This window comes from Polypterus senegalus, chromosome 15, assembly GCF_016835505.1.
Source record: "Polypterus senegalus isolate Bchr_013 chromosome 15, ASM1683550v1, whole genome shotgun sequence".
NCBI classification, from domain to species: domain Eukaryota; kingdom Metazoa; phylum Chordata; class Cladistia; order Polypteriformes; family Polypteridae; genus Polypterus; species Polypterus senegalus.
In genome coordinates, this window is record NC_053168.1 from 64,873,194 (window position 1) to 64,895,723 (window position 22,530).

General features: G+C 35.9%; 1 protein-coding gene across 1 annotated transcript in view; it reads left to right on the top strand.

The window, feature by feature from the left end:
* The window catches only part of LOC120515496 (U3 small nucleolar ribonucleoprotein protein MPP10-like), a 41,622-nt gene extending 34,284 nt beyond the window's left edge, over window positions 1–7,338 (top strand). Inside the window, exon 3 of the mRNA XM_039736557.1 lies at window positions 6,228–7,338. Within this exon, the coding sequence (XP_039592491.1) occupies window positions 6,228–7,247 (1,020 nt within the window). The 3' untranslated portion in view covers window positions 7,248–7,338. The remainder of the gene's footprint in view (window positions 1–6,227) is intronic.
* Window positions 7,339–22,530: the final 15,192 nt, after the last annotated feature.

Consider the following 22,530-nt stretch of genomic DNA (forward strand, 5'->3'; position numbering starts at 1 on the left):
GACTGTCATCATACTGCCACTCACAAAATGAAATAATGAATGTAGACCAGAAAACAAAAACCTCTCATGACAGGTTTGCCTAATTTCCTTAGGCAGCCTGGCCCCAAGCTCAAATTGGAGGGTTAGGGCAAAGGCCCAAAAATGGGGAAAAGTCTGTAAAAAGCACCAAATGTCCAAAAGCAGACAGGAAAACCATTAAAACAATTCCTGATTAAATAAAAATCCCTTAATTATAAAAGATACACTAATAAGTAGATAATTAGTACTTTATTTCTCACAAAGGAGAAATTTAGCACATTGACAAGGATCCATAAAGATTACACAAAAGGAGAAAGGCAAGCACTAAAATAAAATCAAATGTTTGCCCAGACAAAGACTTTAAGTAAAGAAATCCAACTAATCAGAAATCAGAGTCAGTACCATAGGTCCAGAGAATGGGGAGTAAAAACCAGAGAAATCCAAATACAGGAACAATCACTATACAATATCTAAGCTGCCGGTGCAGTGGCAGCTCTTCTTTTTAAATAGTCCAGTGAACGGTTCCCCAGCTCCCACATTAGGCGGCCCCACCGCAAACGCTCAACACTCAGAAGAAAGGTAGTAAACATTAAAAACAAATTATATATATATATATATATATATATATATATATATATATTTTTTTTTTTTTTTTTTTTTTTGCATGCTATTGGTCATTATTTTTATTATTAGCTACCACATTGGTTACTATCTTATGTGATAGTCATCCATGCAGTTTGTGACATCTACTGTACATCAATATGTATAAAAGATGGTGGCATACTAGTGTCAGTCTCCAACCTTTTGCATTCTGTAAAAAGCCATCTTGTATTTATTTACTTATTTTTCTAATGTTTGAAAAAGATTAATTGGGTTGTAGCTTAGTTGTTTGTGTTTTTGACAGCTTTCTATTTCAATCCCTTGTCAACTTTTTACTATATTACAATATGCTTCCCCCATAATGCTGTTCATTTCCTTATCAATTAAATATACCTGGCATTTTGGCACACATTTCTCTATCTTTTGCACAGAATTGCCATGTTTCCTTCTAATGGTAGTCAATTAACTTGAATGGTGGCTGTGATCTTTGTAGTTTGATGGTATACAGTAATCCCTCGCTATATCGCGCTTCGACTTTCGCGGTTTCACTCTATCGCGGATTTTAAATGTAAGCACATCTAAATATATATCACAGATTTTTCGCTGGTTCACGGATTTCTGCAGACAGTGGGTCTTTTAATTTATGCTACACGCTTCCTCAGTTTGTTTGCCCTGTTGATTTCATACAAGGGACGCTACTGGCGGATGGCTAAGAAGCTACCCAATCAGAGCATGTATTACATATTAACTAAAACTCCTCAATGCTATAAAATATGCATCCCGCGCGGAGCTTGATTGTTTGCTTGTCTCTGCCTCTCTCTCACCCTCTCTGACATTCTCTGCGCCTGACGGAGGGGCTGTTTGCTTAAAAGATACTGATGCTCCTCTAAAAAAATGCCGCTTTATTGCGGTGCTCGGCATATTTAAAAGCACAAAAGCACACGTATTGATTTTTTGATTGTTGCTTTAATCTCGCTCTCTCTCTCTCTGACGTTCTCTGCGCCTGACGGAGGAGATGTGAGCAGAGGGGCTGTTTGCACAGAGGCTGTTTGCTTAGAAGATACTAACGCTCCTCTAAAATGCGCGCAAACTTAAAAGCACAAGTATTGATTTTTGATTGTTTGCTTTTCTTTCTGAGCTCTCTCTCTCTCTGAAATTCTCTGCTCCTGAAGAGAAGAAGATCTATTTGCATTCTTTTAATTGTGAGAAAGAACTGTCATCTCTGTCTTGTCATGGAGGACAGTTTAAACTTTTGACTAAAGGGTGTTATTTCATGTCTAGAGGGCTCTAATAATGTTAACAGTGTGGGAGAGTTTATAAGGGCTTAAAATATATAAAAATAACTACACAAACATATGGTTTCTACTTCGCGGATTTTCGTCTATCGCGGGGGGTTCTGGAACGCAACCCGCGATCGAGGAGGGATTACTGTATATGAACAACTATCAGCCAACTGACAGCTAATCCTTTCTGATTATTCTCCAGTCCCACCTAGCATGGTATGATTTACATCTTTTCACTTTTTTAGGCTGCCAGTGCCTCCCCATGAGAGACAATGGGGTTTATACTTGCAGACAGACAATTTATATAGCAGTGGCCATATTTTAGCCTTATAGTCATTACCAGTTATTTCTTCTGGCACTTTAAAGTACATCCATTTTTATTTATGTATTGTTGGTCTCCATCATCTAAGAAAACCTGCTGTACTTCTTCTTTCGGCTGCTCCCATTAGGGGTTGCCACAGCAGATCATCTTCTTCCATATCTTCCTTTCCTCTACATTTTGCTCTGCTACCCCCCATCACCTGTATGTCCTGTCTCACCACACCTATAAACCTTCTCTTAGGCCTTCCTCTTTTCCTCTTGACTGGCAGCTCTATCTTTAACATCCTTTTCCCAATATACCCAGGATCTCACTTCTGCAAATGTCCAAATCAAACACAATCTCACCTCTCTGACTTTGTCTTCAAACTGTCCAACTTAAGCTGACCCTCTAATGTACTAATTTCTAATCCTATCCATCCTTGTCACACCCAATACAGATGTTAGCATCTTTAACTCTGCTACCTCCAGCTCTGTCTCCTGTTTATTGGTCAGTGCCACCATCTCCAACCTATAAAACATAGCTGGCCTCGCTACCGTCCTGTAGACCTTCCCTTACTAATACCCATCTGTCACAAATTACTCCTGACTCTTCTCCACCCATTCCACCCTCCCTGCACTCTCTTTTTCACCTCTCTTCCACAATCCCTGTTACTTTGTACTGTTGATCCCAAGTATTTAAACTCATCCACCTTCACCAACTCTACTCCCTGCATCCTCACCATTCTACTACCTCCCTCATATTTACACATATGTATTCTGTCTTGTTTCTACTGACCTTCAAGTTCACTTGTACATATTTATCGTTTTGACATGTTATTGGCCCTGACAATGATTTCTGATTCAACCTTTTTATGTTATATTGTGGTTATGATCTGGGTTTGCATTTTGGTAAACAATTTAATTTTTGTTTTAGTACTTACTCTCATCAGATTTATTTATTTTAATTACAGTGGAACCTCAGTTACTGAACATAATTACTTTCTAAATGCCGTTCAGAAAATGAATTGTTTGAAAACTGAAACCATATTCCCCATAATAATTAATGTCAAATGGACTAATCTATTCCTGAACCCCAGATGATTGCTTATTTCAACCTTTATAACAGTAATTCATGCATAAAATCATATACAAAAACAATGAAAATGCATAAAATCTTACACAAAAAATCCCCACAATAACCAGATAAAATACAGATGAAAATTTTACTTTTTTTTGTAATCAATGCTTTATTGATATTAACAACAAAAAAAGAAAAGGGTTTTTGTAATCAAATTTTGAAGAAAAAAACAAACAAAAACAAACTCTCCCATCAGTGTCCACCTAAAACCCACGCCTCCTGTACAAAGGAGATTTGATGGTGTAAGTGGAAGGTGGTGATGAATGGGAAGGAGAGAGATATTATTATTCTGAAGGGGAGTCCCCTTCCATAAAAACATCAGGTAACTGTCCTTTTGTTTTTTTTTTTTCTTCTTATATAAAGAACAACAAAGCACAAAAAAATCAAGAAAAAGCACTGCAGGAGTTTGTACTGAGTGGAGACCACGGTGTAAGTGACGCTCTTCCACTGCACACTGCAAATTCAAGCAGGGGTCTGCACTTGGCTGGAGATAGCAGGGGAAGTGACGCTTTTCCATTACACATTGCAAATGTGAGCAGGGGTCTGTGCTGAGTGGAGAATGTGGGGTAAGTGAAGCTCTTCCACCACACATCTCAGCCTGCAGAGCACATGGTTTGTCTGTTTGGGGGCCGAGATTCTGTTTGGAAACTAGTGCATTTTTTGTTTCGAAAATATGTTTGGAAACTGATTTGTCTGAGACAAGAGTTGTTCGACAACCAAGGTTCTACTGTATTTGGTTATTTGAAATGGTTATAAAATTTTATTGTTGTTCTAACATACCATTTTGTGTTTTATTTTTTGTTTAGTCATCACCACTTTGTGACCATCTTTGTATGGCTTTGTTGACAATCCTGTGATATGGAGGACACCGCCAGTGTAATTTTCTATGCTGTGGTGTATTGGTCTGGTAACATCATTTCAAGAGAGACCCACTGAATTAACAAGCTAATGAAAAGGGCAGGGTCAGTAATAGAACACATTCTATACTCCTTGGACTAAGTAGCAAAGGAGAGAATTAAAATAAAACTGTCATTATGAACAATGCTGCACATCCTATCTCTGACACACTAACACTGAGGACTTTCAGCCAATGAATTATTCAGCAGAAATGTGTCAAGAAATGCTACGGGGGTTTCTTTACACCAACAGCAATATGCCTGCATAATGCCTCACTGTGACTGTGACTGCCATGTTTTCTTTTCTTTCTTTTTAAAGACCACAGTGTGTGTGTTTAAATATATTTATCTATTCATGTATTTATTTATTTAAAGAGCTTCTGTAAAAAGAAAAATGTCATCAGGCATATGTTGTCTGAATGTCTTTCCATCTACATGAAACAACTCAACCCACATTTTCCTGAAATGTGCCACACATTCTTTAAGGAAATTTGTTAAGAAAGTTCCATTTTTATTAAGATATCTTGAACAGTTGATGTGGAACAAAGTTTTAAAATTTTAAAATCTCCAATTAAAAAGAATTGGTGAGTTTGAAAAATTAAAATGGTGAAAAAATTTGTGTGATTTAAATTTTACCTTGAAGCAGGTCATTTTAACTTTTATATTTTGTATACTGTCCTTTTTTACTTGCCTGACAGCTGCTAGGATACACAGAACAAGTTAGCCAAAAATGTGGGCTGCTTGTACAGAAAAAAAAAGTAATCTACCCAAAAATAAATGGAAGAGGAACAAACTTTGTATGCACAGCTCAATAAGCATAGACTGAACTACCAGTATTTACATTGCAGTATAAACTCCCTCACAGCTGCATTGTCTTCATGATATTATTGTTAAGAACAGACATTATCAACCTACAGATACAATTTTTAAACTAATTACAACATAATTACACAGGAAATGTGCAGCACCCCTAAATGATATAAACATAGGATGGATTTAGGAAGGGAAGTTCCCTTTATATATATCTGCAGAACATCAGAGGCATTGGGGGTATAACAAGGACTGCACTGTGTTTAACAGTTTCTGCAGTGGACGAAGAGCTAAATAACAAAAACAGAGCAGAATTCCAGCTTAAAAAGTCACTTAGCAGTATAATGTTTGACAAAATGTTGGGGTTACAGATTAAAGACCAGCTTTTTCTTCTGTGTATTTTGAGTGTCAAATTAAAATGTTTAAGACTAAGGGGCTCTGCCCCCTGCCAGCTTCGCTCGCCAACCCCCGGGTGGGTGCTATGCACTAGCCACTTCACGGCTCTGCCGCTTACGTATGGGGAAGCAGATGTACAACTTAAACAAATTGTTATTTTCATGGGAATTGTTTCATATGCATAATAGAACTAACTATTTTACATTACAGCGAGTAGTTAACCATAGTATAAAATAGTAAAACGTAATAAATTGAAAGAAAATTATGTTGTGTTAGAGGTATTCATTGTGTTATATGCTTTTGTTCTGTTTGGCTTTGAAATTAACACACAAATACTTTTTAAACTTACACTTTTACTATAAAACTTCAGTAAAAACAATATTTTGAATTAACTTTTCGTCAATATCACATTGAATTTTGATTCCACGTTTGGACTTACATTGTGACAATGCAACATATAATTGCCCCTGAATATCGTTTCTTTCTCTCTAATAAATAAACCGACTTTTCCGAATGTTTGTCCCTGTGATTTGTTAATTGTCATAGCAAAAGCTATTCTAACGGGAAACTGTAAACGTTTTAACATGAATGGCATATCAAGATTTCCTTTGGTGTCTAATAGCCCATAACTCATACATAACTTACACAATAACATTACGATACATCCTTCTTTCAACAGTAATTCGGCCAGTGGAAGATCGGATGGTGTTAACGGTTGTAGATATTCTATTGGATATTGTAAGTTGATGTTTTCATCTTCCGCACCATTACCACCAACTGTTTCAGCATAGTCTATTGATCCTTGGTGGAAAAGCTAAGGTTCAGGATGGTGCAGAACTGAAATCATCATTTGAAAAATGGCAGGAAATGATGTCTGACAAGATCAAAACTCTTGAAAAGGTAGCACTAGATGAGAAACCATGGCAACTTACTGGAGAGGTTTTGGCACAGAAACGGCCTGAGAACAGCTTGCTTGAAGAAGATTTATCATTTGACCAAGCAGCTGAAATGGCTCCTGTTATAACAGAAGAGACCACTCTTCATCTTGAAGATATTATTAAGCAAAGAATTAAAGACCAGGTTTGGGATGATGTGGTGCGCAAAGAAAAGCCAAAGGAAGACACGTTTGAGTATAAGAAGAGGCTATCTTTGAATCATAAGAAGAGCAAGTTGAGTTTAGCAGAGGTGTACAAACAGGAATATCTAAAACAGAACCAGCAAAAAGCAGAGGAAGAAGAGAATCCAGCTCATACTGAAATCCAGAAGCTAATGGACTCTCTTTTTCTAAAACTTGATGCACTTTCTAACTTCCACTTCGTACCAAAACCAGCTGCACAAGAAATAAAAATTGTTTCCAATCTGCCATCAATTGCCAAGGAGGAGGTAGCACCAGTAAGCATCAACAATGCAACGCTGCTCACAACAGAAGAAATTAAAGAAAAGAACATAGCTGGAGATATCAAGGGTGAAACTGAAAAATCTGCCACAGACAAAAAGAGGGAGAGGCGAAAGAAAAAACTTCAGAAAAAGTTCAGGCTGCGGGAGAAAGCGAAACGGCTGAAACTTAAAGAGAAGAAAAATGAAGGAAAGAATGTAAAATATTCACAAAAAGAAGCTGACCAAAAGCTGAAGAAACTGGCTAAAGAAGGCACTGCCACTTTGCTTAAGGATGATGGAAAGGACAAAGCTTTGCGCTCTTCACAAGCATTCTTCTCTGTGCTGCAAGACCAGGTAAAAATGCAAATCAAAGGAGCCAAAAATGAAAAGAAGAAGAAAGAAGTGTCTGCTGTCAAATTAAAACTGTAATATAGGATATCTTACTTTTGTACAGAACGATATTTTGAACTTTTTATGTATGTGCCTTTGTACATCTTCACGTGTTAAATAAAATGTTTGTTTAAAAAAATGCCCAGGGGGCCTGGGCGGTCTCTTGGTCTGGAATCCCTACAGATTTTATTTTTTTTTTCTCCAGCCTCTTGAGTTTTTTTTTTTTGTTTTGTTTTTTCTGTCCATCCTGGCCATTGGACCTTACTTATTCTACGTTAATTAATGTTGACTTATTTTTATTTTTTATTGTGTCTTCTATTTTTCTATTCTTCATTTTGTAAAGCACTTTGAGCTACATTTTTTTTGTATGAAAATGTGCTATATAAATAAACGTTGTTGTTGTTGTTTCTTGATAAGTTTGTTCAGTCACTTGACTTCTTTTTGTGATCAGGTTACTTGCCCAGGAGACAGTACATCACACTTGGTAATATGGGCTGGTAGAACATTTCCAGCAGATTGCTGCACACATCAAACTGTTCATATAATACAAGTTGGCCTATAACTGAGTGGTATGGCATTATTCGTAAGATTGAGAAGGAGAGGATTGTATTTACTACAGCTGTTGGGTGGTTATTGGATTTTTTATCCTAATGGGATCTCTTTTATTATTGAAAACAAAAAAAACCTACAATTAGCCACAGACCTTTTATTAACACATTATTTAAATTGAAATCTTCTGTGTTTGAAAGTTATTGAGCCACCATAAGCCTGTTTGTGCTTTTTTTTAACTATATTATTAGCTACTATTTAAAAATAGATTTTTAATGTGGACTTTAAAAACAAGTAATTAAATTCCATTCTCACTGTTATTTTTGAATAAGACTTATTGTTACAAAAATATTTAGTAATCAAAAATGTGATAACTGACACTGAAGAAGTAACTAAGAAATGTAAAATGTACCAACTTCATATCAGTTTATGAAGTTCCCAAACGCACCTCAGTGTTTTCTAACTTGTAACTTATTGTTTTGCCTTAATGTCAGATCAATTGCCTTCTGTTTACCAAAGATGGGACTAAGTCCTACATATGCAAGTCCTAAATAAGGTTCAAGTCCTGACCTTCAAGATTCAAATTATGTCATCATGTTCTTAACCCACTTAATCCAGACCAGGGTCATGCTGGGTAGGTTGAAGCCTATCACAGCTATATTAGGACGCATCAAATGCTGGACAAGGCCCAGTCCATCGCGGGGTGAACACACAAACACACACATACGCACACCCCAAATACACACCAGCATTCACGTAATATGCATGTCTTTGGACAGCAGGAGAAAACCGGAGCGCCTGGAGGAAACCTATGCAGACACAGCAAGAACATATAAACTCAAATATTTCAAGTCGTGTTTTAAGATATAAATATTACATTTAAGCAAGTTGTGGATGTTTTTGATATTGCTTGCTGTTGTGCACCATTGAGTCTCTCATTCTATTTGAAACTGTTGTGTGTCTGTTCTCTACAAAAAGATTAAAATTAAACATTTTTCTCTGCCATCACTACAAATCTATATGGGGTAAGTAACATATAAAAATATTTTTGGGTGCAATATACCTTTAACAGTTATTTTTATCACAGAATAAATCATCTTTTTCCAAAACCCCTAAAGGGACACAAAGAACTGGAAATAAATGTTAAATGAATTAACAGAAAAATTAAAGATGTTCTTGAACCTAACTCAACAGCAATGGTTGCATGGCAGGAGCCAACCCCAAAAATAACCGTATTTTGTCATTTGAAGTGCTCACCTGTTGTGTTTATTTCCTAGTATATATACACAACTATGATCATGCAGTAATTTGTCTTGAAGTGTAATGAGAAATACCTTATAATAATCTTTATGGCAATGGTCACAGCCTAGAATTGTTAAGACCTTTAGACAGGGTTCTTCCCTTGTACTCTTCAAAATAATTATTACATATTTCAAATAATCGTGGGTGAGATGACTGAAGTCACTTTGTAAACAGTCCTATTATAAACAAAAAAATATATGTGGTGAAAATCCGTGGATCAGTCAAACGTAACAGATTTCTTTTCTTGTGGAGAGCACAATGCAACAGCTAGTCTTTCATGAAACTGATATTTAAACCAGAACTTTGGAAATAAACATTTTTCACCCTAAGCATTTCTATAGTTCTGTACAAAATTAATGTTCTGTTTTTCAAAAAGCATATGGTGATCACTAATTGGCATTTGCATACACATGTTGCATATCCACATGCATTGCCAGTTTGTCATTTTTTCTTTGACCTTTTCATGAAATAATCAGATCTGCAATTCTTCTATATATATATATAAATATTTTCTTTATCAACACAAGTTTAAAGCTTTCAGTCAGCTGGTGAATATGACTTATAAAATACCATCAATAGGAAAGTACCAATTATTGACTGGCTTGCTTCACTGAATCCTGTATAGGCATCACCCCTTATATTGTGAGTAAAACCACACACATTATTGGGATATGTGATGTGGCTATTTCAGATCTCCAAACTACATATAGGCACAATTATATCAGTGCTGTGCTGTTTACACATTTAAGTCAGTGAAACCGTGGGGATTAGTCATACTGGGACTGCTGATTGTGCAATGATTAAGAAAGGTAGCAAAAACAGGACAGCAAAGTTGATCCAGATGTTTCTGCTGCTGCTACAAGATTAACATATTGAATGAATAGGAAATAAAAAATAACACAATGAAAATATTATATAAAAGTATTATAACTAAATTTTATAGAAGCAAATTTTGGCATACTAATGCAACACTAAGAGTTCATTAATGGACAGGAAAATAGTGTACAGGTCTTGGATAATTTAAAATGTAGGATAGATGACTAGTGGAACCATAAGCAATTATTTTGGTGTAATATTTTTAAAGTGAGAGCAATCCTATATAAAGGCATGTTGTGGTTATGTGATGGTGCAGGTTGGCTCCACACTACTGGATCATTCCGGGAGCTTCTTAGACCTGCTACTGCCCATAACGTACCTGAGGAATGAGCTTAGCAGATGAGGACACTAACATAAAGCAAGGGGTAGGTGTGAAAATGATTCAGTGCTTTTATTAAAACAATCCATCAAAACAGCAGTGCAGCAGCAATCATCTGTAATAAATAAATAATCCATTAAAACAATGAACTGTGGAGGTTAAAACCAAGTCAAATAAATGTACCTTTAAAAATGGGGTAAAACAGAGGAAAGTATCCATCGTTTAAACATGCAGTCCCCGTTGTAATTCTTTAAAATCGACATCTCATCTGCTTATGCCTAGCCAACAGTTCCATCAATTAACCTCTGACTTCTCTTTCTTTCTTTCTTTCTTTCTTTCTTTCTTTCTCCCGAATTGTTTTCCTTTCTTCTCCATTCTGTACCGTGCAGGCTCCTTTATCCAATGTTGCTGCTGCCCTCTTCTGCACGTTTCCTTATTGACTGCGGAGTGAAACGCACTCAAGCACACGCACAACTGACTGGAACCTGTACCTTCTCGGGGCGTGATTATTTATGTAAAATTGTCCACCTATCGTTAAATTGTTTGGTATATATTGTTACTATACCATAAGTTATTAGTGCTGCTTCACTAGGTTTTTATTTCTGGTCCAGTTTATGTCACATTTGCATGTTCTCCTCATTTTCATTGTTTCTTTGTGCCAAAGGCTTTCCATCCAAATTTGGTTACTGCAGACATCCTAATGCTCATAAGGTGAAGAATGTGACAGGACTTCTGCTGCTTAATAATCTAAAAGAAAGGATGCTATAGATATTCCTGTATCATGACTATGTGGATGTTAATTAGGGCAGGGGATCTACTGAGACATTGGAGGTCCAGCTTACAGAAAAGAAGGTCAGGACATTAAAGGGCTGACAGATGCAATTTAAAGAAGAGACATCAAAGGAACATTCATTGGATACTACATATACATTTTATCCATTAATGGGGGAAGGAATAGGTGATATTGGAAAACAGTGAAAGCTGAACTTCTTCACCTATAGACTTTATCGATTGTATTTGCAATAATCCCGGATATGGCTGAATGAGTAAAGAATATGAATCGGCATACTTCAGTAAATTATGATTCAGAGTTTCAAATAGTTACTGTCAGTACTTTCAACCAGAACATAGTACATATTTGACTGAAATTGCAATATTTCAATTGTAATGTTTATATGAAAACTGAGCAGATGAGTTGTTAGAATATTGTATTCTGTTGATGTTCACGTTGCATTTACTTGGAATAATGAATAGTATATTTACAGTACATGGGTTTAAATGATATTTTTGTGTGTACCAAAAAAATTAGATCTGCATGATCCATTTAATTTGGAATTTAATATATGGGAAGAACACTTCTCAAAGCAAATCATCAATAAATAGAAAGAAAATATATCAGATAACCAATTGAACATTGTATATGATGACATATTCTGTTTTATTATGTATGGCTGATAAAAACAATTTTATTACCATTAGTTTATTCTGTGTCTTCCTTTTTCCACATTAGCACATAAATAATGCTCGACCTTGGGAGTGACAACAAATGGCCTTGTAAGAACAATTCAGCAACATCAGCTGTCATGCTGAGAGTCATTTAGAATCACTGGTGCAGTGACACAAACAGAATAAAAGAGAGCCCCCAAAACCCAAACCATTTTCCAATACATAATAATTGATACTTTTTTTTGCTTATTAATTAAACATTTCACAAAGAGGCTTTTATATGGGTAACAGTTATGTTTAGTTACTTGAAATGTTAGGGTTGGCATAGTAATAAACTGTCTTTGAATATGTGATGCTTAGCAAATGCTTTCCTAAATTTATCATGTTGCTCAGCTACGATTTGTGACATTTTAATACCACAGATATTGAATTTACATCATAAAATCTGTCAGTTTCTTCCTATTATGTAAATCAATAACCCATTTGAATTTATATTTCCATACATCTACTTTTACATCTACTTTACTGTCGCAGTGTGCAACTGAGACAGAAATATTGTGACTCAGTCAAGCATATTACATATATCACAGAATCAGTATATTTCCACTTGTTTCTTTGGGCAATGCAAAAACTGTCATTAAGTTTATGGAAACTTATTTTGGTATTCTTCAGTAAGACTAAGTATAACAATAGTGCAATTGAAAATGCCTTTAGGAAGAATGTAGCTCAATTTAGTACATATACTTTATGGTTTGTATACTGTATAATATGTTTAACTTTATATATAGTATAGTTTCCTTAAATATAATGCGTAGCATTAATCAATTGATTAAATACAGTACAATATTCACATTTTATGATGTCTGACAATTCCATGGACTTTGTTTCTTTTCCCACCTGGTTTGCACATTCTCTTGATGTCAGCATGAGTTTTATGAATCTAATTTCCCTCATTCTGGGTTTATATATTAATAGCTTATTCTAATTACACATTTTAAAATTATATTCTTAACTTTATACTGGGTATAATTAGACACTTTACTGTATGCCTAAGACATACCAACTACTTTTGTCAATTAAAACAATAAATCATATTTTCAAAACCTTAAAAATTACATCCAATTTCATTTAGTGATATGTCTATCACCCCCATTTATAATTGAAGGGTTTCATTACTCCTATACAAGACTATAAATCAGTCTCTCTTCAATTATCCATAAATAGTATTTTATTTTGTATACTCCTGGATAAGGTGTCACAAATCATAATTTTGTGATCTTATGACACTGTAAGATGCCTGTTCCTGGGTCACCTGCTATTCTCTTTTATGCAGTCTAACATCCTGAGTATGTGCATGCAAATGATCTCATTCAAAAAGTCACATTATGTTCATCAGCACAAGCCACTGCTTGTATTGACCAGTTTTATATTTTTGATTTAGTAACACTGTCTCTTTTACATGCATTATTAATTCATAAGCACCACATGAATGCATAACTATCAGACAGCATCATGAAAAAATAAAAACTAGAAGACCCTGAAATTAATGTTATCCTAACAGAGATATTATCAAAAGGTTATAAAGACAGAATTTTAAAAATCTAAACAAAAGTGTCCTTTGTAAGATAAACAAGCATGTTTCTTAATGAGGTGATTGTAACTTTATCTCTGCTGACCTTTATAATAGACCATATAAATTGTTCCAGTGGAAATGTTTTGATCAAAGGTTTCAAAGTCAATGTTTCATTGCTGTGTTTCCTTTGGTTATTTTTGATTATCAGTGGTAACCACTGAAATCATCTTTTTGTACATTGTATTTTTAATAAATAAAAAGTATATTGAAACCATGTGAAACATTCATGTTCATTCTTGACTAGAGAGTAAAATGTGGGATTTTAACATTCACTGCAAAAGGTTTGCTGCCAAAACTTTATGCCAAAACAGGGGCCCCACTGTTGTATTAGAAGAAAAACTTTCATTGAAAAAGAATAAATAAAAGTTATTTCCTGTTTTTCAGCAGAGGGGCATCTGCTGTTGTGAGAACCATAAAAAGTATATTCTTCCGCTACTATAATTGCATATCATTTTTCAGCTTTTGTCTCTTAAGCACAATATTTTTTACCGTCTTATATAGGATGCACGGCCTAGAAAAACACGCCTGTGCCTAACAACACATTTTATTGTGTTCACTTGACTCAGGAAGCATCTGAAATTTGAGGTTCTACTTGCATGTACTGCACTATAAAACATATAAGCAAAAATGAGTAAATTAGCTGTAGAAGAAATGACACAACAGAAACAGATTTTAATTTCTTTAATGACTCTTTAATGATCTGTAAGTACTCTGTTGATCTTGTCTTCATTACACAAAATCTGACTAAAACCATCCATAAAAAACACATTCCACTAAATTAAGCAAGACTCCTCATTGTTGCATTATATGGCAATCCATTCATCCATTTATTTTCAATTTAGGGTTGCCGTGACATGAGTCAAACTCAAAATCTGAATCTGAAATGTGGAATTATACATTGGACAGAGACATTAGAGTGCAAAAAGAGAGCTAACCACTTGAAAAGAGATCATGAGGATCATGGACACATATTGGTGTATGAGAGAGTGCAAATGTGATTGCACCCTATACAGTACGTGTGGGGGATAAGGTGAGGTGAGCTGCCACTTGCTGTGGTGTCTACATTCACATTTGTTACTTTGGTAGTTTTCTCCCTCACCCTTAACAGTTGGAAGTTTGCTTAGGCTATCTACGCTTAAGTGACTAAATATGTTAACAGTCATTTAAGGGCTGGACTGATCATTCTTTGTAGCGTCTCTGTCTCTCCCATCTATCTTGGGTCAAAGTCTATCTCAGCAGCATTGGGCACAAGTCAGGAAACACCATTGGATGGGGTTCCAGTCCATCATAGATCCCGCTCTCACATTTCACACACTGATACACACAGGGGTCTGTTTCAAATTGCTGTTCATTCTAACACACATTTCTAGGATGCAGGAGAAAACATGGAGAATCAGATCTATAAGACAGCAGCACAAATAGGCCGTTAAGTTTATTCCTGCTTCTACATAATTTACTAATAAACATCACTCCTTGGTTCTCATTAACACCTTTGACAGGCTCCTAATTTTAATATTTATTTTACTAGTATCCTTCAGTGAGCTTCTGCTTATATTATCACTTATTTTGTTGCAGCTTACAAATCATTAATTATTGCTTACAGTTTGTTCAATTAGGATTGATAATGGATGGATGGTAGCTACTGCATCCTGTACATGTGAACATAAATGTGTCTATCTATCAGACATGCAATTTTGAGGGCCATGAGGAGCTGTAGCTAATTTAAGCATCAAATTAGGAAAAATGCAAGTCAATCCTAAATGTAGATGACAGTAATTTGTAGATCAAAGGCCAGCAGAGTAAAACTTTAAGCTAGTAATAATAAGTAAATAGATAAATTAATAAATGAATACAGGTAAATTGAGTAAAACAAGGGAGAGAACCTGCTTCCTCAATTTAAATGCTTATTCTAAAATATTATTGATTAGATCCTGCCAAGTTTTGTAACAGTTTTGAACAGATCCTCTAAGTGCAAATTTGATTTTTTCCAATTTTAAATAGTATATAACAGCTACCCACTGACTAAGAATAGGTGAGTTAGGATTCTTCCAGTTGAGCAAGATATGTCTACGTGCCAATAGTGTAGTAAAGGCAATCACAGTTTGTTTGTCCTTCTCCACTTTAAGCCCATCTGGTAGTACACCAAACACAGCTGTTAATGGATTAGGAGCAATTGGGACACCAAGGCTGTCTGATAGGCATTTAAAGATTTTGGTCTAGAATGATCTTAATTTGGTGCAGGCCCAAAACATGTGGCCCAGTGAGGCTGGATCTTGATTGCAGCGTTCGCATGTTGGATCTTGCCCTGGAAACATTTTGGACAATTTTAAGCAAGATGGGTGTGCTCGATTTATAATTTTGACTTGAATTATTCTCTTCTTTGTGCATACAGAGCTTGAGTGAATTCTGTGCATAGCTACCTTCCACTCCTTTTCTGAGATGTTGAGTGAGAGATCCTTTTCCCATTGTCCTCTTGAATCTTTGAAAGGGAGGGACTATAAAATGGTTTTATATATTATGGAGATGCTGCCTGAGTCCTCAAGACCGATCAATATTTTGAGGTAGGTGGGAGGTGAGGAAAATTGGGCAGGTTCTGTTTAACAAAGTTTCTAATTTGAAGGTAGTGAAAGAAATGTGTTACTGGAAAGTTACATTTGGAGTGTAACTGTTCATAGGATGCAAAGGTGTTGTCTATGTACACATCTTTAAGTGATTTAATCCTGAATGTCCTCCAGATATTAAAAACTGCGTACGTTTGAGAGGGTGGAAAAAGGTGGTTGTCAAGTAGCGGTGCCACAGATTAAAGCTTCTCTATCTTAAAATACTTCCTAGGAAATGTTTTCTTACTCAAAGAATATTGCCATACCTGAGTGGCTTAGTTAATAACCTGGAGTGAGGAAAATCATTGCAGGTGGATAACATCTGGGTATAGAATTTGACTTCATGACAATATAAGTTAGTTGTGGTATCCACTGCACTACTGTGCTACCTAAAAATTAAAATAAAAAAGTGTATAGTTTTACTTTTAAAAAAATTGAAACTTAAGTGTACACTTTATGAGACAGACATAGCAGTTACAATGAGTGATATACAGAAGTGAGTAAGAAGGATGTTAGGTTAGTAGGATTGACAACTGCAATGCGGTGTTCACTGGATGTTCAAATTATTCTCTATACAGCCTCCAGTTAATCCAAAATGCTGCTGCAAGAATTATTGCAAGAACTAGAAAATACGAACACATAACTCCAGTTCTTAAATCCTTACACTGGCTCCCGGTTAAGTTTAGGGCAGATTTCAAAATCCTTCTTTTAACATATAAAGCCTTAAATGGCCAAGGTCCGACTTGCTTGTCTGAACTTATCATAACTTACAAACCAGAGCACACATTAAGATCTCAAGATTCCGGTCTTCTTATGATTCCAAGGATTAATAAAATAACAGTGAGAGGTTGAGCTTTTAGTTACAGGGCCCCTAAAGTGTGGGGTGGTCTGTCTGCTACTATGACATGCCCCTTCAGTCTCAGCTTTCAAATCCTGGCTGAAGACTTGCTACTTCAGTTTAGCATATCCTGACTAGAGCTGCTGATTAACTGTACAGAGTGTATCTCTGTTGTTGGTCATTAGCACTAAAACATAAGTAATATGAAAGTATAATTTGTTACTAATCCTCACCTATTCTGTTTCTCTTCTCGGTACTCAAATATGATACTTGGTGCCACTGTCTACCTGCCAAGTTGTTTTGCCTCCCTAAGGTTAAGTAATTTCTGACGAAGGATTGCAGGAATCATAGGGTAGAGGGGTCCTTTCATCGGATTGGCTGGTCCAGCGCTGTCTCAGCTGTGGAATGGCCAATAGGGTTAAGGCAACTTGATGGCTGAGGTCTCCAGGACTCTGAGCAAATCCAAATCGTATTATTTGATATCATCTACTGTTAAATTCTGTTCTGTACTTGCAATATTTTTATTTTACTATTGTATTGTATTGTGTTCTGTTCTGTGTATTGTATTGACCCCCTTCTTTTTTGACACCCACTGCATGCCCAACCTACCTGAAGAGGAGTCTCTATTTGAACTGCCTTTCCCAAGGTTTCTTCCATTTTTTTCCTACTAGGGTTTTTTTGGGGAGTTTTTCCCTGTCTTCTTACAGAGTCAAGGCTGGGGGGAGCTGTCAAAAGGCAGGACCTGTTAAAACCCACGGCGGCACTTCTTGTGTGATTTTGGGCTATACAAAAATAAATTGTATTGTATTATATAACACACTGTGTTGAGAACAGGTCAAGAGAGATTATACTAATCTCTACAATACACTGGTAATGTATCATCTGGAACATTGTGTAGAAAGAAAATAGTCTTAACCACTCAAACACTTAAATAAATGGAATTGGTAAATGATAAAGCAAGACAGCAGACGAGCATTTACTGATCTTGGGTGTGTTTCAAAAAGCTTAGTAATGCTAAGAACATCGTAAACTCCATTGTAGGATCGATAGTTAATTTACAAGTGTTTCTCATACTCCATCATAATTAAGGTAGAACATCAACCCCTTCATAATCTATCTGCTTACAAACCTAGTTGTTAATTACTATGTGCTTCTTAAATGGGCTTTCTCTGGGTTTTAGAGTACTAAGATTTATGTTAAGATTATATAATTTTCATGATAAAATGCATTAAATCATTTATTGTGTTACATTTCTTATATAAAAATTGTTAAGTTCATTTCAGTACATCATACTGTTAATAATTACAAATGTATAAGCTGATACTTCTATGTTCTTTAAATGTTTTGAAGTCTCAGTTCAAATGTTGCAGCTAGCTTTATTTTCATGGAGACATTTTATGTGTTGCAATTGGTTACGTGGAGAAATGTGAAGAAAGACAACGGAAGGACAGGAACCAGGGCTTGATGTATTTTGATGCATTTTTATTGAGACAGTACAGCTACAATAAAGAAAGCCAACCCAGAATAACATCCTTTGAATTCTACATTTGTGTCTTCAACCACCAGTTAATGAACCCAGAACTTTTTTTTTGTTCTTTATTTCACCTTATATAATTTCTTGTATAAGGAATTTGTTAGTTTTCACATACTCCTTGTGTTCAGAGTGCAGCATCAGCCATTGTACAGCATCGCTGGAGCAATTACAGGTTAAGGACCTTGCTCAAGGGCCTGGCAGAGTAGGATCCAATTTGGCAGTAATGGGTTTCAAACTGGTAACCTTCCAGATTCCAGCACAGATCCTTAGCCACCATAGCCTCAGAGCCACCAACTTACACATTATTGAATTTAAACCAGTAGGGTGTTGCTAATATCCATTCATACACCAGACCTCTTGAATCCTTCTTAGACATAGATTAAAGGTTTCTGCATTGAACGTACAACTAAATTCGCAATTAGGACTTTTTATATAATTGTACCAAAGTGAGCTGGGAGTACCGACATCTTAGCCAACTTCACAGTGCGTCAAAAAGGAAGAAACTGAGAATTTGCTGTTGGATGGCAACTGGTTGTTAACGGGTATCCTCTTTGTGCTTGCCTGCTGACATTCAAAAATAACCCTCAGGCAGCAGCCGAAGAACACAATACAACACCTCAGCAAACAAGCAGCATGGTGGAACACAAGGTATACCTATTATATGGAAAATGCTCTGCTGCTGTCTTAGTAAGTGATAATGTGGGCATTGCATTACATTAAACTCAAGTTATTCCATATGTGTTTGAGAAATAAGCACAACATGTATTTTCCAATGGAATGTGGGAATTTTTAATACATAAAGGTACAAATTTCCACCAAGCTATCCAGGGTGTACTTATGTGTCCAAAAGAGAGTGAAATAGGTTGTGATGTGCATGCTCATTGTTCATATTTTGTCATTTCCATCTATCCATTCATCCATTCCTTTTCTTATCCTGCTTTATCTTGAGCAAGGTCACAGGGAAGCTGGAGCCTATCACAACAAACATCAGATGCAAGGCAGGAACAACACCTGGACTGGGTGCCATTCCGTCAAAGGGTGCCCATACATACACTCTAACAAGCACATAAACACGTCAATGCCAGTTTTACATGCCAGTTTACTTAACCTTTATGTCTTTGGACTGGTGAAGCACTTGGTGGAAACTCTGCGCAGAGACCACCCCAGTCTCCTTGTATCATTTCACACACTGTTTTTCCTCACCATTGAAAAGGGTACTGAGTGCCTTAATAGGCATTAACACCCTACTGTTATCTAGAAGAAAAGTGTGATTATCTTTTATGTTGTATGCACTTTTTTGTGCTTGTTTCAGAAACAATCCACATTGTGTGATTACAGTATGTTATTAAATTAAAATTCTGTTTTTAATTTAGCTTTATAATGAAAGTACTACCAACCGACTGCTTTTCAATTGACTTGTGATGCTTCTTTATAGGCAAGTTCAGGGGGCGAGGTCAACTAAGTAGAACTTTATGCTCACTCATGAAGTGGCCGCTTAAGAAAGGCTTTGGGAAACGCATGAATAAGTAGCTCGTACATTATGTACGTGCATTGTAAAGTTGCTTGTTATTCACTACGATGCATTGTTTTCAGGAAATACACCCCAGCTACCTGCAGCGTTGTATCATAACACAATAGATAAGCCTATGTCTCTTCCTTCTTGATGCTCTGTACTCAAAAAAGACACATGGCAATTAAAAAAAAGCATTAACATTTTCTGATTAGCAATGTTACATTATATTCACTACCAGTTAAGGTACTCAGATCATTAAAGACATCCATCCATCCATTTTCTAACCTGCTGAATCCAAATACAGGGTCACGGGGGTCTGCTGAGGCCAATCCTAACCAACACAGAGCACAAGGCAGGAACCAATCCTGGGCAGGGTGCCAACCCACCGCAGGACACACACAAACACACCCACACACCAAGCACACACTAGGGCCAATTTAGAACCGCCAATCCCACATGTCTTTGGATTGTGGGAGGAAACCGGAGCGCCCAGAGGAAACCCACACAGACACGGGGAGAACATGCAAACTCCACGTAGGGAGGACCCAGGAAGCAAACCCGGGTCTCCTAAATGCGAGGCAGCAGCGCTACCACTGCGCCACCGTCCTGCTCTCATTAAAGACATGTGAGAAAAAAATCTAAATGCATATTAGGATACCATGACACATTGTTTTCATTTGATTTGATATTGAAGGCTTTTTTGCCTTTTTAAATCTAATTGCTTGGGAGCTCTGCTGGGTAAAATATTCTATAAAAAAAGAAAAGCCAGAAGTCACTGCTACAAATGACTCCTATAATTGATGTCTTTTTTTTGACAAGCTTGATGGATTCGACTTAAGTGTACTCTGCTAGTCCACTTCAACCAAAAAAGCCAGCACCTCTAATATAATTATAAAACTTTAAAACTGCCACACTTTGTTACTGTGAAAAATAGACTATAGTAACACATTACTTTGCACTGAATTATCCCCAAATCTGACCATTTTACACATTCACTGAGTTTTTTGTGGCCTTTTACCAAGGAAAATTATTTTCAGGTTCCTGATATCTGGTATGTACATTTTTCATCTTGCTCAATCTGAGCAATATTAGCCCAGCAAGACATATTGCCTCCAGTAGTGTAAAACTAGATCCTACACAATGTCTTTAGTGAAATATCTTCCCAGTCATAGAAAAGTCCCGACTTCTCAGTCAATTTTCAGATGTACAGTGCAGACTCAAACTGAGACTGAACATTCAAGTTCTTTATGACTGACATTTATTTCAGTCAATCACCTGGAACCTCAGCTCTGAAGAAGTCAATGAAGTAATTTTTCAAAGTGCAATAACTCTTCTCTTATCGAGTATGCTGGTCATTCTTTTTGTTTCTGACTGCTTTGCACACCGTTCTTCTCACTAAACTCAACCATCCATATTCGGAAACCCGATTATTCTACTACAGGAAATCATGGCCTATTTAGACTTAGACAAAAGGCTGAAATAACTTAATAGTACTGCAAAGCATTTAATGATATTTGTGATATGGTTTTTACTCATATAAAAGTTACTATCCTAATATTATTTTCTGATCTTAGAGAAATCATGTAAATAGAGCACCATATATTTTAAATGTTATTGTGTCTGTACTGTGTGCTAAACCATATAATTCTTTATGTAACATTTTTATTATATTTGAAAGTGGCCCTGCTTAGTTCTTGGTTTGTTCAAAAAAATCTTTCAACTTTAAATTTGAATTAACTTCTGCATTTCCTGCCAGTGTCAAACAGCATTTGTGTTGGCTAATTGTCATGTGAAAGCATTAAAGCAGCAAGAAAATTAGAAACCCAAAGAGGCACAGCAGCGAAAACCTGATAAAACTGAAGGGATGGATTTTTCCTTCCTATAAAGGTAAATTAAATATTTTACAGTTCAGTAAATTGATTTTCAGATACTAAAATGTGATAGTGTAATGAATACTAGATACCAGCTGAACCAGCTGGCAGTTCAGGGTCTCTTTAATCTCAGATATTGTTTTATAACCTAATTTCTCTTCTAGGGTAATTATTCTGAATCAATCACTGTCAGAATTAGAAACAATAATCAAATTGGAATAAATGGGTTGAGATAATAGCCCATTTTAATCCAGTTATTTAGTAGCTATGCTGCTCATTTTGACTCTATTTCCAGCTTTAGTATATGTTGTAGAGGCTTTAAATAATACACATTTTCCTTGTATAAGTAATTTTGCTCTTATTTAGCTCACATAAAATATTTCTGTTGACACAATGAAAACTTACTTATGTGCCACCTCTTGAAAAGATAAATCACTCCCCCAAAAAAACACAACACTAAAATTTGTTTGAAAAGTTAAACTGAAACATACACCATATTTTCCATAAAAATATATATTTTGGTAGCTTGTATTTTAAAAGACAACCAAATATTCTTAAATGTACTCCGAATCGCATTGCATAATGTAAAGTTTTATCATCAAAATCTCTTATGGCATTGTTTTGCTTCTTGACAAAACATAAATACTAATCTTGATGTCACTTAATTTACATAACATGTATCCTTAAGAGTGCTGTTGTGGTAATCTGGACAGACCTGGTCATCCAAAAATATGGGTATACTATCTTGAGTTATTTCTAGCTCACCCTATAGCTAAGAGTGAGTTTGTGCTTGAACCTCATTTTGACTGTGTGTACTTGGAATTTAATTCTTTTTAGTAAC